The sequence below is a fragment of the Callorhinchus milii genome, unplaced genomic scaffold (assembly GCF_018977255.1).
Source record: "Callorhinchus milii isolate IMCB2004 unplaced genomic scaffold, IMCB_Cmil_1.0 Scaffold9, whole genome shotgun sequence".
Classification (NCBI taxonomy): Eukaryota; Metazoa; Chordata; class Chondrichthyes; order Chimaeriformes; family Callorhinchidae; genus Callorhinchus; species Callorhinchus milii.
The window spans coordinates 3,119,050-3,129,621 of NW_024704750.1; the positions used below are offsets into that span (position 1 = coordinate 3,119,050).

At 40.7% G+C, this 10,572-nt stretch overlaps 1 protein-coding gene across 1 annotated transcript; it reads right to left on the reverse strand.

The window, feature by feature from the left end:
• Positions 1-5,124: 5,124 nt before the first annotated feature.
• Positions 5,125-9,641, reverse strand: rhoj (ras homolog family member J; the record flags this gene model as incomplete). Its single annotated transcript, XM_007903842.2, is given in 4 exon segments — positions 5,125-6,428; positions 7,403-7,498; positions 8,308-8,472; positions 9,583-9,641. Coding segments are annotated over 4 exon segments (467 nt in total), but the record flags the coding sequence as incomplete, so codon positions are not given.
• Between the last annotated feature and the right edge of the window lie 931 nt (positions 9,642-10,572).

Sequence of the window (10,572 nt, forward strand, 5' to 3'; positions counted from 1 at the left end):
TTGCTCTTCCTGCTCGTAAAATGCGCGGCAAACGTACTCGAGACCTGAATTATCCCCCGTTCACTTAACTCAAAAGCGCCCCCATACCCAGGCACAGGACAGGCGGACAGAATAGTACTGCACAGAGAATTCTGCAAGGCAATATAGGGTAGTATTTCCCCGACCAAGCAATCTAAACTCCGGGTGGAGAAACCAAATGTGCAAGTTGAGAAACAATGGCTGGAGTAAGTCAGCCAATCCATCCAACTCTCTCTTTCTATTCCTTGAGAAAAAGGTCCAGGGCAATTCTCAATACTAATCTGTACTGTAGTCCAGATTCAATCACTCTCATTCCTCTGTCTGTTTCTCCACACTATAACTTTCTCAGTCAACAGATCAATGTTCATTATATCCCCACACACTACTTACTACCTCTTTGGCAGTGAAGAATGCTGAACTAAACGGAACTGAACTGAACTAAACGGAAAGCGATACGGTGTCAGTTTTGAAAGGTATTCATTACAAAGAACAACCTGCCCATTCTATACTCAAAGGAAGTAGTTCACAAATCAGGTGCCACATTCATTAAAACGTAGGCAGTCACTTTGGGTCTGTTGGAGATGAAAAATGCCAGAGTATCCCTCATTTCCAACTAAAACTGGAGTTTTAATAAGAGGTGACCACCTCCATTGTATTAATCGGAATCAAATTCGAAGGAGTTATTCCTCCTTCAATGGACATAATACATGGTAGTATTTATAGAATTCAAATTAAACAAATCAGTAAATCAATCATCTCTTGTCAAATTATCAGAACTGAACTGAGTGCTGGTCTCCCCGAAGCAGAACATCTTTCTAATTGTGTTTTAAAACTTTAATCTCTAGTCTTACTTCCAAGACCTTTAACAGATCTCAGTTTTCTTAAAAAGTCAAAACAAACTCATAGGGTCCCTCAAAAATTGACAGCGACGTAGAGCGTGCCATTTCGTATTAAAATAAAAATATTACAGTAGAATAGAGCTGCTTCAAAACATGCTGTCCAAAATATCATTCGCATTTGATCTCCTGATCTATTTTGCATAGCAAGGCTTGTTAAAAATTCCATAGCAATCGAAAGCTGTTGCTGAGCATTCAAAGCAATTGTTAGTGCACAGACCAACTGCTCAGTCTTTTTTTTAATATGGTATATCAAAGAAAGAATAAAGATTACGCAGGGTATACATACTAAGAAAAGCGCAGAGCATAACACTTGTAAGCTTTCTTCAATGGTGTAAGATACTAGAATGAACTTTACCTACTGCCGATGTATTGCCATGAAAAAAATATTAACGTTTTTCACAGTTCTTACCACGCAAGTTTGTGTTTTAGGATCATTGAATTTAATGTCTTTGCATTTCACCCCCTCACATTCTATCCACCAACCAATTATTTAAAGCATAACCACCCCACTGGTTCCTGAGAAATAATTGCAATGCATATTTTACTTTGTTAAGTCGATAAGTTAAAGTGTCTTGTTAAGTATTTATTAAAATAAACTTTTCATTGCTGGTCTATATGGATATTTAATCTGTACCCTCCCACCCCCACCCCCAGCCCCCTTCCCAGCCAAAATGTCAGTTAGAATGCAGTACTATTATACAGTATATGAATTCTGTAAAGCAGTCAGTTCTAGATTGCATTCAAGAGAAATTGCAAGTTAGTTCCTACACTACCGGTCTCAGTCTCGCAACAGAAATCTAGAGAAGCCGGGAAGATATTCAAAAAGGAAAATATACATTTAAGCCAACGGTTTCCATACGTAATAAAAATAACCCCTGACTTTCATTTCCTGGGTCAAGACCCTATTTCTGCTCACAAAATAAAAACTGGAATTATACTCCCAACAACCGTGTTTCACCCAAACTATATTAATACTAATAGTGAAATATAGTAACAAATAAAATGGCTTTACATAAACTTACTGGATTGTCTCTGCAAAAAAAATAATTGCTAACCTAAGGCAAATAAAATAAGAAATATTCAAGTGGTTAAATCTGGTAAGAAAATACAATACGGTGGTTGGATCAGGATCCCAGATGCATAAAAGTGTAAGTTTCAACCAGTTATAATCGAAACCATATGCTTCCTGTTTCAGTTTCTCCTTGAAGCTGGTAGAACACTGGAAGGCAACACTACAGTGCAGTATTGTGGTCAGTAAAAATGGTACATGCTCGGGCTTAAAATGTGCATTTAGACCGCTACTGTCCCACATTTCCAAACTCTTCAAACTTCGTGCTTTACCGAGTCTCGAGGAGCTGAGTTCTCCAAATGTTTTGGCGGATCTATAAGTGTGCTTTTTGGTTCGCTTGTGTTTGGCCTTTTTTGTTGTCGATACTCACTCGTCTCTGTGCTTTCCCAGAATCTACTTGATTTTTTTTCCTCCTGTGTTGCAGACCAGCGGTTGAACTCATTCGGGTTTGAGCTCCACCTTCGGTGAAACGTTAACTTGCTGAGATTCTGCAAGTTGATTTTTAGTTTTCTAGGGTGTTGTATAGGCTGCCGTAACAAACATCACTCTCCACCCTCAGTCGGTCATCTCACACCTCTGCATCCTTCCACTCCACCCTCTGCAGGGCATTTTGTGCCACTCACTTTTGCCATTTTCAGCTTAAAGTTTATACTTTTGAAAACTGCATATTCTTTATCCTTCTCACCTTTAGTTCCCCACTCCTCCACCCAGCACTATTAATTTGTTCAACTACAAAATACAGAGTCGCTACACTTTACAGTAATTCCTGTGAAGCGCGAGCTTTGAGCCATCCTCCCTGTGTGAGGATGCAATAGCAAATGTAAGGAATGTTATTCTTATCATAATTCCTCTCCTTTCCTCATCCTCCTCCCACTGTCCCTCTGTCTTTGAATTTATCTTACCCAGCACAGACATTCTATTCAGTAAAGACACAGTCAGTAGCTTTGTCATCTCCAACGCCCCCACCACTCCAGGTTTGTGCTTGTATCTCTTGGCATTAGTGTGTTCATCATTATGGTGGCTTGAATTTGCATAAGATTCTGTCACATTTTTTAAGTCAACTTGATCTATCAGAATAACTACCATTTATATAGCGCCATTTATGAGGGAGACTGTCTCAAACTGCTTTGCAATGACGGGATTGGATGCAGATCTGGTGGTGGTTGGGTGGGTGGTGGGTGGGGGGCGGGAGAGGGGATGTGATCATAGGCGCTGTCGAAGAGGTAGGTTTAGTATGGGACCTGAAGAACAATAAGCTGAGTGGGGTGGGGGGGGGGGGATGATTTTACAAAACAAATGTTAAGCACAGCTGATTTTGTTTGGTATGTGGGGATGTTATCTTACAATCCTACTTGCAGTGATACACTTCAACGAGAATAGAACGGAAAATAACTCATTCTGATTCTTTTAGGGTTTTTGTTTGTTTGTTGTTTGTTTTGAGGTACGGAAGGGAAAGCAATCTAGTCAGCTTAACATTTTTGTTCTCATCGCTCATTTCAATGGTTTAATGGGAACTGGCAAGATGCGAGGTAGCTTCGGAATATATTGTGCATTGGGGAAAGCTTCTGCTCAACGTTCCCCTCACCAACTAGTCAACGGTGGCTACGTGTAAGTGAAGATACACATCTGGAAGTTTACAACTAAGAGCTGGTTAGTAAAGGTTAACAAAGTGACATAGAGCTAGTTATCTTACGGATGCATTTATATTGCAGAATCACAATATGAGTTTCCTCAGTGACTGCCTTAGGACCCGATGCTGTGATCAATGGCACGTTTCTATTGCAGAGAATATTCTACAGCAGCCACAAACAGCAGAAGAAATGTCAGGCTGAAATTCCAATCGGAATTAACGTGTGTAGCCTTTGGCACGATTATAATGGGATTGGGGGGGGGACACATCCCATTGGCGGCCAACTTCACCAGAGACGAGACAGATCAATGCCAACTGAAGTTTCAGTCCATGAACGTAGTCACTCTGAGACTTCGCTGCTGCACTGTGTATTGACCCCAATGACTGGAAGCTCATATAACCCAGTGAGTGAAGGGCAGAAACATTTCACGTTCACTAGTAATCAGAGCCAGTGTGGAGGTATTCATATCACAAGAGTGCACACAGCCAGCACAACAGCACTGTAAAGGGTGGGCAGCATTAGTGACTGCTATTAAGCACAGGTTCTCGGTTACTTCGTATACTTTTCTTTGATGCAAATACCTGGCGAGGGTGCTGTGGAGTGGTTTCCATTTACAAAAACATGCTCCAAACCAGTAGTCGCCATTCTTCCTATTAAAGAAGAAAACCGATATTCTAGACGAAGCATCTTTTACAAACACACGGTCTGAGCTGGTGCTCATAGGAACGGCTTTGAAAAGTATTAAAATCTGGGTTTCGATTCCCTTGGGAATCTTTCTGGCAATCTCTGTGCAAGCGTTCCAAGAATATGGATCCACATCCAATTGCAATAAGGCGTGGTATAACTTTGAGGGGCACTGTAAATATTTCAAAGGACTTGATAATATTAAAGCTTATTGGCTCCACAACCCCTGCATTACTGTATGAAATATAGCATTACTTTCCCAGCCCACAGTGCAATCTCAACTCTTATTGTGACTGATGTTGCATTTCACTTGCAAGCGCTTTGAGTCCCAAGTGCTTTGGCAATTTAAAACTTGGGATCATACTAACTAGCCATGCATCATTTTATTTAAGATTTAACAATACAACTGCAATGTGGCGAGGTTTTGCTTTGGAATCGCAGCAGCAAATGACCTCGGCCAACTGAAATAGTGTTGCGATTCAAGTAGTCGCATTAGACTGAAAATATTCCTTCCACATTGTTCCAGTATTCCTGCGCCATGTATATTATACCAATGTCAGTCACATTCACTGTATTTAACCCAAAAGCTAGGCGAAGGTGGTTTGCATTCATATACAAAGATTATGCCCTGCATAGAGGGATACCTCGTTACTTTTGATACTTCTGAAATGCATTGCCTGAAAGGGTGGTGGAAGCCAATTTGATTACAACATGTAAGAGAGAAGTAGATAATTATTTGGGGAGGACAAGTTTGCAGGGCTATGGGGAGAGAGGGGTGGAGTGGGATTGAAATGGATAGCTCTTTTCAAAGAGCTGGCACAAACACAAAGGGCCGAATGGCCTCCTTCTGTGCTGTATAATTCTATGTGATTCTACATAAACTTTGGTGTAGTGATTTTACAGACTATGGGTCCAGTATTTGCCCCTGAATCCACCTTCTGTGCAGGTCAGGCTATAGTCATGTACAGTGATTTATGATTTAAAAAAATAAAAGTCCCTAAGACTTGTTATTTTCCTGCTTATGTCAAATATAAGGAGCTTATATTAGTTGCTTTAAAAAATTAATATCTACATAAAAAGCTGCCCGTCACCTCAGGCTGCTTAACACTTGCCTATAAGCTGAATGGTTCACAAGTGATATGCAAGCTATCAACGGGCATTAACTTTCATTGCTTCTCAGCTACACAGAGCATGAAAGCTGGTTGTTAGCTTGCTACGGAGGTATGAAAGCAAGGACATTCACCATCCTGTTTCGAAGCCTGACCTTCAAACAGAAATGTAGTGCTGGTGTGTTTTTCTTCCACGTTGCTCTTTGGAACAGTTTTACTGTGCGGTGGCTACAACTGTGCTTCTGAAAGAACTGCTCGCACTGAAATTGACTTACACGACGACAATTCTCACATGAAATGAGTAGTCAGACATCTAACCATAGGAAGGGAAGCACTGCTCGAACGGATGCCACTGAGCTTTTCAAACTGGTAATATTGATGCTCGTATTTAGCTGTATATAAGGCCACGAAAAAGCTGAACGAAAAGCTCCACTGCAGTGCTTCAAGCCTGTTCTGTCTGGCACCTTTACCTGTTCCTCTCCACCTCCTCTGACGTCCTCTAACCACACCGGTGCCAGTAATGATAAGACCACCTTAACATTGGCTCAGTGCTTTTCAGCAAGGCATGGCAAAAGATGCAGGTGAGGCAATTTGAAACACAAAGAGTAGTAGTTAGCAGTAAACTATGATGACTTTCTTTTCGTGAGGTTGGATAGTTTAAAGTTAAGTCCACTGCTGCAGCTGACTCCTTATTGTGGACCCATTCGCCGTCTCTTCATTAAATTGACGGAACAATTTTTCCTTGCCAAAAATGTCCAGTAAGAAGCAGCTTAAAATTTCACAGTCAGCTTCTCTCTCTCTCTCTCTCTCGTAAGTCAATCGGAATTCATCTTTTTTTTGCAACAGTCCTCCTTTGTCCTCTCGATTGGCCTCATATAATTGCACAGCACACACGACACTTGGGACAGCCTCTTTTCCGCTTCTTGGGGTTGAAAACGGTCAAGATTGCTTCGTCGAACACGGCTTTTAAGCCTTTTTGTGTGAGCGCCGAGCATTCCAAATAACACTGCGCTCCAATCTGACGGGAAGAGGAGAGAGAAAAAAAATAATTCAAAAAATAGCATAAAAAAATTTGGGCCGTTTCTCTGAAATGTTTAACTTGGTCTCTGCTTTCAATCAATAAGTGTACATTGCTCCTTTTTTTGCGGGGGGGACTTTTATGTGCTCGCGTACGCAATAACGTCTAGCGGTTAAATGAAAATACGATGCATATACAAGATCAAGGTACAGGAAGTGACCTTGGGGGTGACCTGATGGCCATCTTTATAGCACACAAGAAGCTCGCTGGTGGTTTGAAGCAAGCTGGCTTTCTGCTTGCATTTTGGATTTTATTTTGGTAAGGAAACACCAGAGTCCACACCCGATATTAAACAAACCCTTATTATAATGAAATGCGTTATAATGGGGAGTTCTCCCATATTGGTTCTAGCACATATTGCAATATATTACAGCCTCCAAGTCCCCTGGCTTAAAGTCCAGCACAAAAAAATTAGAATGTAGTTCAACTGAAGAAATCCACTGGTTTAGTACACATTCGGAATTAGCTAGTTGCACAGAAGGACAATAATGCATATTGTAGTCATGTGTTTTTCTACAAGGACAGGTTGCAAACTAAATTTATCAGATGATCAGTGTGTTAATAATGTGTGCCAACTGTAAGGTTAATTGAAAATGCTGTGCAAGTTGGGAAATCCAGATCAGGACTCTTTTTAGTCTATAAAAAATCAGCACCCGTGTCCTTGTCCCATCCTTTACCTGCATAATGAAAATACTAGTTCAATATCATCACCAGTCTATCTTTTATAGACTGAAACTCTAAAAGTTTCCCACAGTCCCCACTCTCTATCTATATTGTCTGTTTGCCAGCTGGCTCTATTATTAATACACATTTCAAATAAAGACAGTCCCAGATAAAGCAAGTGCTCGAGTGAGTAAGTATTTCGCAACCCTTTAGACATGTGTTTAACACTGAAACCTCTGAAGAAACATTACCTCCTTTGCCAACTTGACTCCTTGCTCATATGTGATAGGTTTCTCCTTCATATGAATTAATCGCGCCAGTGTTTTGGGATCATCTCTTAGGTCAATCTGAAAACACATGGGGTGGGATGCTATTATACTTTCCAAATCCATTTTGAAATGCTGTAGTGGTGGTAACCAAAGTATTGGTTGGGACTTTAGCTTGCATATTGGTCAACAATAATATACTAACGGGTTTATAGAACAACAAGAACAACAACTTGCATTTATATAGTGCCCCTCATTCAGGGCAGTGTCCCAGAGCACTTGACAGTGGTGGAACACAACAACCCTGACCACAAGTATGGTCGAAGAGGATGGTCTTCAGGTACAATCTGAAGATGGGGAAACAAAGGGACAAGGCGATGGGATAGAAGAAGAGTGTTCCAGAGTTTCCGGGCGTAGTGGCTGAAAGTGTAGCCACCGATGGTGGAACGGAGGGCACGAGCGACATGCAGGAGGCCAGAGCTGGTCGAGAGGAGGCAGCGGGTAGTGGGTTGGGGACTAAGTAGGTCCCCAACAGGTCCAGGTGCCGGCCACGTGCATGCCAAATGATTTTGAATAACCAAAGGCAGAATCACATATATGCATCCACAAAAGCAGCTAGCACTCAATCCAGGGACTTGAGTCTTGTGCCAGACCATAATCTATAGTACTCTTGTCGAGAGCAAAGAGTCCCAAATCTCCTGCCCAAGTGATGAATGTGAACACTGAGACACAGATTGTCCAGAAAAGATTTAACTTCATTATTTCAGTTGATAAAAAACAGAACTATTGGAAGGCCGGGTTGTCGACCTTTAACTCTGAATTGACAGAGCTGCGGTTCTAGGTTCAGGGACGGCCTCCACTTCTGTCAAAATGCAAAAAAGGAAACCTACCTGAGTCCCGATCAGTACATAAGGCACATGTGGCATACATGCTTTCAGTTCAGGCACCCACTCCTCTTGCACATTGTGGTAAGACGCAGGATTTACCACAGAGAAGCAGATCAAGAACACATCAGTGTTTGGGTATGAGAACGGTCTCAGCTGGTTATAGTCCTCCTAGAGTAAGATAAAAGCAGAAAAATCACAATTTGTATCTACTGTAGCCTCCCCTACAGTCAGTATTCTATTACTGCACAATTATTGAGCTAGCTAAGAAAGCAATCCAAATGGACTACCACTCACAGACTGAATTCAATGCTGGGCCAATCGATTGGCTTCTTTATTAATGTGATGTTGTATTAATACAGTATTTTTTGAAAGAACGCAATTTCCTGAACAAGAACACAAGGAATGAGAGGAGACCTTTGATGATCTATAGGTTCAATATGTGCGTCGGAACGAATCAGGAAGGGATGAAGGTAATGAAGATAAGGGAAGGAATGGGAGTAATTCTAGAGCCCTCCAGTGGCCACTTTGATACATTATTTAAAAAATCACAGAATCTATCTCGGCCGTGAAATAAACAACCCAATAAAGTGATTGATTAGGTCCGTTTTTTTTTTAAAAAAGCATTAAAGCGTAGTGCTCATAAGCTTTGTTACAGATTTTTTAAAAAAATGCATAAAATCGTGTGCTTTATTTGCATGCGATTTGAATAAACCCATCAATTCTATCTATCCCTCGCGTCATTCCGTTGAGCTGAATGTTACTTCTCTTGAGCCGGCATTATATATTGGCATCGGGTGATTTTGCAACGAGCAAAAAAAAAAACGTCTGAAATCGGGTTCAACGGGTTTGGAATTCTGCGATTCAGTAGAATGTTAATCTCTTAACTGATCCAATACAAATATATTGATGCTTATACAATATTTATGAAGTAACTTTCACGTCGGGAGGACATCACAACGTGCTGATGCTAACGGCACAGAAAGCAATTCGGTGTCTCAATAATTGGGGCAAACTATCCTTTTGTTTGAGGCAATGTCAATTTGACCAAATTGATCGGCATGTATGTGAGAGAGTGGGATTGGGGAATGGTGAACATGAATCCTAAAACAGAATGACAAATTAAATTCTAAATGAAGCACTTCTAATGAAAATGACACCACATTCCTTTGCAGGACCAGATTTCTCACATTTTCAGAAGCAGGAACACAAGACTACGGTTTACCCCATTGCTCATGTTATAGTAAGTTTGAGTAATGTTATAGGCAGCCTCTTCCGTACCTGTCCCGCAGTGTCGTATAGACCCAGCAAATGCTGCATTCCTCCAACAGTGATGGTTACTGCAAAGTAAGAGGAGGAAATTACGTTGTGACCACAGGATGGGTTTCTGAAGATATCCAGGAACTATTTACAGAATATTAACGCAAGACAATAATAGGTATAAAATAACCATGAGAAAATAGAAGTGAAAAGCATATAAAATATTCTCTTTGTTCTATCTAGCGCTCCCTTCAGCCTCAGGATCCTATCATATCCTATCTTGCTCATTTTATTTCATACGTTTCCTCTGGTCAACTCCACATCCGGTAGATTTCTTTCACTTCTTACCTGACTCCAACCCTGTTCTCCTTTCATTACACCCTCACCCTGCATCACAATTGATACAAAGATGACTGATTCGTAAATGAGATTGATAAAAAGATAATTACACCCAACACTGTATACATTGAATCACGGGCATAGTTAATCTGATCCAGAACAGTTTTAGATGAAACTGTTCCCATCGCTAAATGGAGAAATCAATTTATTTTTGCAAATTTCTCAAGATCGATACTGGATTGAACACGTTCATGTATAATGATTTACTGGCTGGATACAGTATAAAGCGTGTTTATCAGGTAACAGACTCTGAACATTTGTTTGAATAATGATGCTAAAATCATTAGGAGAAGGTGCATCGAATTTCCTTTTGTGTGTGGTTTGAGAATCCTTACTATTGAAACTCCAAGAAAAATAACTGCTTACGGAGTGACATGGCTGGCCATATACAATAATCATATTGGCTGGTTGCTAGACAGATTAGGGTTAGTTAAATGTCCTCATACATATTAAGTGAACAGCCCCTCCCATTTATTTAAAAACCATCACAAACACTGTAATAGTTATGTGACTTTTACGAAAATAAGCAGGACTTTTTGCAGAGGGAAGGAAGGGGCAAAGGAGGGAAATTAACAGTCAAATGACTCAAGAGTTTGTTTCGAGACGTCAAAT